The 6,252-nt window shown below is 37.7% G+C and overlaps 2 protein-coding genes across 2 annotated transcripts; one reads left to right on the top strand and one right to left on the bottom strand.

Moving 5' to 3' along the window:
• Positions 1–241: 241 nt before the first annotated feature.
• LOC119066587 (hydroxyacid oxidase 1-like) lies at positions 242–1,803 on the bottom strand. Its single transcript, XM_037169144.1, has 6 exons — positions 1,571–1,803; positions 1,375–1,508; positions 1,129–1,316; positions 775–1,071; positions 561–719; positions 242–500 (listed from the first exon to the last, which is right to left on the bottom strand). Exons 1-6 carry the CDS (start codon positions 1,726–1,728, stop codon positions 366–368), a joined length of 1,071 nt encoding a protein of 356 aa, XP_037025039.1. The 5' UTR covers positions 1,729–1,803; the 3' UTR covers positions 242–365.
• A 2,213-nt stretch (positions 1,804–4,016) lies between these two features.
• Positions 4,017–5,599, top strand: LOC119066581 (proton-coupled amino acid transporter-like protein CG1139). The gene is made up of 3 exons (XM_037169137.1): positions 4,017–4,606; positions 4,681–4,954; positions 5,070–5,599. The coding sequence occupies exons 1-3, from the start codon at positions 4,063–4,065 to the stop codon at positions 5,563–5,565; spliced, it is 1,314 nt and encodes a 437-aa protein (XP_037025032.1). The 5' UTR covers positions 4,017–4,062; the 3' UTR covers positions 5,566–5,599.
• Positions 5,600–6,252: the final 653 nt, after the last annotated feature.

The raw sequence follows: 6,252 nt of genomic DNA, 5'->3' as shown, positions 1-6,252 counted from the left end.
TCGCCTTTCATTTTTGAAATCTGATCATTTGGGGAACTAGTCAACCGATTTGCCATTTGATGTCCGTACTTATTTGATTTGGCTAACAGGGCCATCAAAGAAATCCGAATTATGTGGAGCAAACGAATAATTTCTTCAAAATCTATTGATAGATTTGCAAGAATCACTTGCTTTTGAAACGATGAGTTCGTTTTGCTAATGGCGATATCTGGATAAATAGAACGAATTTACGGTAATGAAATTGAAGACCGCAACTCACATTGGAGCTGGACATGATGCGAATGCTTCAGACTTTTATTGAAAGCACGACGTAGTATTTCTCGTTTAGAAAATCCGCCATACGTTTACAATCAGTTTAGAGTTGTTTACCGATAGTAATCTGCAGCTAGCTTCACATGCGATTTCGTTATTTCCTTCAATGAACTGCACCCAGAAAAAGCCATTACAACATCCAGCTCTTTACGCAACAATTCAATAACGGCTTTTGCACCTTCCTCTCCCTAACAAAAATTAAAATTATCAAGACAATGTGCAGCGAGTGATAACGGCACAATCATTACATTCTTAAACAATCCCCAGCAAATCGGACGTCCAACGAATACCATTTTAGCTCCAAGAGCTAGACCCTTAAAGACATCGGTGCCACTACGAACACCTCCATCAAGAAAAACTTCAATTCTATCGCCAACAGCTTCCACAATTTCGGGTAGTGCTTCCAGCTACATGAAATCGATTGAAGTTCAGCAATATTTTGTGATCATATCAATAACTTACGGTAGCTGGAACACTGTCTAATTGTCGGCCACCATGATTCGAAACTAAAACTCCCTTAGCTCCATGATTGGCGGCTAAAATTGCATCTTCAGCAGTAACAATTCCCTTTAATATAACTGGCAACTTTGTTAGGCTAACAATCCAATCGACATCTGACCACGACAAATCGCTTGCGTCATCTGTTCCTTCGCCAAGATGCTCGTATCGAACATAATTGATCATCGGAATCGGTTCATTGTATTGATTCCGTCGATTTTCGTATCTTAATTTCCCTTCAGCAACACCGGGAGCATCCACCTTGAATGATTGAAATTTAGGGTAGTGTAATCAGTGAAACCTTTTGTGTATACCGACCGAAACAACGATAGCCCGATAGCCTGACTTTTCGGCTCGTCTCACTAAGTCTTCAGTTATGGACCGATCCTGATAAAAGAACATTTGCATCCAAAGAATAGCACCAGCTGGTGCTGCAGCGGCTACATCTTCGAGTAACACACTCGATGCTCCACTCAAAATCATTAGAGTATTCGAAGCAGCAGCGGCTGATTCGAATTGAACATGTAGAAGTTGTGATTTCTATACATCGCTACTGTCCTATACCTTTTACTGTAGAAACTTCACCTTCCGATGTCCATCGTTTCTGTCTAGCTGTTGGTGATAGGCCAATTGGCATTGGAAACGTTTGGCCGAACACTGTTACACTCAGGTCGCGAGTCATAACATTCCTGAGACACCTGTGAGCGATTTTGTCGTTATGCCAATGTTGAGCTCAATTTGGATATCACATGTTTCATACCTTGGTCGAATTCGATATTGGGAATATGCATTTTCGTTGGCATTGACCGATATATTGGCACCGCTTCCAAGTTGAAGAAAGTCAAGAAATGGTTTCTCTATGTGCTCGATGGCGTGTCGTTTGTAATCAGTCACAGTCAGAAAGTCCTTGTTATCCATTTCACTTGCCGAGCAATTTTCTTTCGTAATTCAAATCCGAATCATCGTCTCGCTTTGCATGAAAAAAATTGACTGAAAATTTCGAAACGTGCAACATTTCATTATGTCGAAATTAACATGTGAAGAGCCAGAGGTTGCAATTATATCTAATCGATGTTTTCGTTCAAGTACTACACAACGAGATAACGTGCTCGTGTTCATAACATTAGTTTCAGTAACATAATCGTCTGAATATTGTATGGCTAAGTCCTACTTTGGCAGCTGAAGAACTCATGAGTGTTAGGGTATAACGTTGGTTTGATTAAAATATATACAGATGCCAACGTAGACGCCAAGTAGGTAACAACAACGATAGACACAAACAAGGAATTGTTTAATTAGAACAGATACCTTAAGTAGGCAAAAGAAGCCTTGAACTCTTCTTTGACTATACTATTGTTACATTGTCGGTTGTCAGTGTGGAACAGAAATTGGATTTATAGCCAAGCAATCATTTGAAAATATATTTATGGTTTATTATCTCCTACGCGACCGAACGACTGAAGCAATTTTCAAGAAAACTTCGATTAACAATGATCTTTTGTAACCTTTCACAACGGTGCCAACCATATCACCAGTATAATTATCGAATCTCCTTCTATTGATTCAAGTAATTTTATCAGTTAATTTTTTTAAAATTTCTAATGTCAGAAGAATGTAACAAGTTAAATATTGAAAGTTCAAAATCCCATCCTTTGTGGCTATTATCAACGTTTTAGCACACATTTTTGTCGCCAGTTATAGTTTTGTTTTTCAATAGTCCGAAAACGGAGTTCAGCATTTTAATAACAAAATCTTTTACTTCACTACTTTTAACATATATTTTTATAGCAAATGTGTGTTAAAAGTAGTGAGTAAAAGACATACCGTTCCTAATTGGTTATTTAAGTCATCTCTAAGTCATTACAGATGCTAGTACGTACATATTTGGTGCTTGGTAGTCTTACTGCTGAAGTATGTTATCATTTGTAAACACGTACGCCCACACTAACACCAAAGAAAACTGCCTGGTTGACTAAGCCGTGAGTATGTTATCATAATTGTGACAGTTGGGATCAAAAGTCGGTCTATTCCATCTGTGAAAGTGACGTTTTAAACGTCAAACCAAAATTTTTCTGCCAAATAGTTAAGAAGTCGCCTATTTTTCCACAATTCTATCAGTGAAAGAAACTTATAGAAAAATAAACGATTTTGTAAATATTTGGCAAAAAATTTTTGGTTTGACTGTCACAATTACAAAAGAGAGAACTTTAATAATTTTTTCTCATTAGTCACAAACTACAAACTTGAAAATCCCCTGACTAATTAACCTGATAAATTTTTTTATGAATCATTGTCTGAAATTAAGAAGATCTGAAGAACTTTATGAATTGTTTTTTCCGACAGCACTGCTACCAGCATGAAAATCTTCGTCAGATGTCAAAAAGCTTCTACATTTTGATACATATATATGATTATACACTTACATCTGTTATGTGTTTCAACTCACACGAAGAAAGCATGATTCCTGTATGTATGAAAGACATGATACCTCTTACCATCAGCCCATCAGCCTCCATATTTTCTATGTTAATGCTAAGAGCAGTGCTATGTTTTTACCCAATTTGTGACTATCTCTTCAATTTTGAATGATTGCTGATTACAAACCATTTACTGACCATGGAACGGTGGAGCGTATTTAATTAATAACCCATTTTATAATACATTGACGTATACTATGCAATACCATTATCAAACATTGACTCCTTATCAGTTATTGATGTAAATATTTATTGTATTTTTAGACAATGAAACGATTAAAATTTGAATCTCTTCAGCTCGTCACGAAGTCTAATGAACAATTAAAGATTTATAGAGTCACATATTTTGAAAATGTGTGAACATGGAGGTTGAGTACTCCGGTCACTAATTAGTAATATTAACATTCATGTCATCTGTTATCGACAAGAACCACGAACATAAATGATGAGCTCAGGCTAGAGTTCTGTTATACAGTAAAATTAATGATAAAACAAACAAAGTACAAGATTTGGTGTATTTAACACTAAGCCATACGTTACACAAAAGAAGCAACAGATGGCTGCGTTGCTAAATCATTTTCGATTCTTTTTTCGTTCATTCATCAACACCACTATTAGATTGGTATACCTCACCCACCAATTCTAATCAAAATAAATAATGTATCACAATCAATCCGTTATATATGTCCGATTTATCGCGATCCACTCGAACTCACCGACCAGAATATTCAGCTAATCAGTCGCCCCAGTCGCAGTTGTGATTTTTAAATTGAAAATGAAACATGCAAATGTTAGCATTGCTCAAGTCGAAGGGAAAAAGAGTGGAGACGAAGAGGTACAAATTAAACATGCCACAACGTACCTGGAAACGATCATCCACTTCGTCAAAGCTGGCATTGGAGCCGGAATTTTTGCTATGGGCGAAGCAATGAAAAATATCGGCTTCGTGGTAGGACCGATTCTAACCGTGGTCTTGTCGTTGATATTGTTGTACGAACAGCATGTGCTGCTGCAGTGTGCAAGTGATGTTCGCAAACACTACGGCCTACAGAAGAGAACCGACTATGGAGAAACATTCCAATTGGCACTGATGGCCAACGATAAATGGAAGAAACATGCCAGATTAATGAAAATTATAACGAATCTGTTTCTGATATTAACACAGCTCGGCTTCTGTGCGGTGTATTTTGTGTTTATTGGCAATACAATGAAAAATGTACTGAACTATTTCGGATATGAATTTGAAGTGCGTGCATTAATTAGCATGGCACTGGTTCCGATTTTGCTTTCATCGTTAATAACAAATTTGAAGTTTTTAGGTAAAATGACGGTATAGACAATGTCAACTCGAACGTTCCTCTGCAGAGAAAACTAATTTGTCCTAATGTTTCAGCACCTCTGTCAGGTCTAGCTGGAATATTCATGATCGTTGGAATGTCAATTTCATACTACTTTATTACACAAGATTTACCTCCGCTGACAGAGAGGACAATGGCAACAATTACCATCGATAAACTGCCGCTATTTTTCGGAACGATAATTTATGTGTTCGAAGGGATTGGAATCATTTTGCCTTTACAGAATGAGATGAAAGAGCCCAGGAATTTCTCAAGGCCGTTGGGAGTTTTGAATATTGGGGTTCTGATTCTAACAGCTCTTGTCATATGGTACGTATTCACGTAGATTGTTAGCGAATCGTAAGAAAATGTAATCCGCTTAAACATCAAATAGTATTAGCGTTCCTTGGAGAGTAACGCCGTGACTAATTTAATTTCTTCACAGTTTCGGCTTTATGGGCTACTGGAAATATGGCGAAGATGTTGCCTCAAGTCTAACAGTAAACTTTCCAACCGATGACATCCTCGCTCAATCACTAAATATCCTCATATCTTGCGGTGTCGCACTCGGCTATGCCATTCAATTTTACATTCCCATAAAGATTCTCTATCCATCTCTACAACATCGAATGAAAGTTGCTGACGCACATCCATTTGTGGGTGAAATGGTCTTTAGAGTCATCATTGTGCTTCTTACGTTTGCTGTAGCCATGCTAATTCCGAATGTGGGACTGTTGATCAGTATTATCGGTGCAATTTGTTCGAACAGTTTGGCGCTCGTGTTTCCCGTGTTCATTGAATATCTCGTTAAAACAAGAGGCGACAGTCGAATGTCAACATTTGATTCCATCAAAAATGTATTGATACTCGTGCTTGCTGTTTGCGGTTTCCTTAGCGGTGGCTACGAAGGTGTGCTGGGTATAATTGATTTGTACAAATAATTTCCGAATAAATTATTTTAAAATTAAAATCGAACCGACTACGGCTTTGAATTGAGCAACCAAACCTGTTGAGCACTCAAATGTGAGAGATAAAACGGCATCAAAAGTGAATCATTCCACGTGACTTTTTTGACTCATATAGTGAGGAAGTGATGACTTTTGATTTGTTTGTTCGAACTCTATCTCATAAACAAGATAATTTTCATGCGCGCGTTAAGTTTTGCCTTAGTTTCTACCCACTTTTGAGGCCATGAAAAAATTATGTTTTCTTGACGACTGGTCGAATGACATAGTGAGAAAAGTGCAGCACTTTCTCTCCCGTGGGGAGAAAATAGAGCTTTTCTCATTTGAACTGTCGCCTTGTTTATGTTTTCGAAAATGGTATGGCGAATCGACGTTTTGGTTTCGTTGAGAGAACGTTTTGTGTTCACCTCTGGGAGTAATATGAAATTCCGACTCGAGCAAAATTGAGGCTCTCGCTTCGCTCCAATCGCAAGCATCGCTCTTTCTCCACTCGTTAAACAAATATTTATTTCTCTGTTTCAGAAATTCTGGCTCTAGACTAGAGACTTGAGGTTCTAGCGAATTGAACATTCGCATTAAATCACCTATGCATCGCTGATCTTAATTTTTCTAGTTAATCTACTCAACTGCAATCAGAACCCCACCACTTGTATATTAATGTGT

Source organism: Bradysia coprophila, chromosome IV, assembly GCF_014529535.1.
Source record: "Bradysia coprophila strain Holo2 chromosome IV, BU_Bcop_v1, whole genome shotgun sequence".
NCBI classification, from domain to species: domain Eukaryota; kingdom Metazoa; phylum Arthropoda; class Insecta; order Diptera; family Sciaridae; genus Bradysia; species Bradysia coprophila.
The sequence above is the reverse complement of the archived record's forward strand: the minus strand, read 5'-3'. Positions and strand labels throughout refer to the sequence as shown.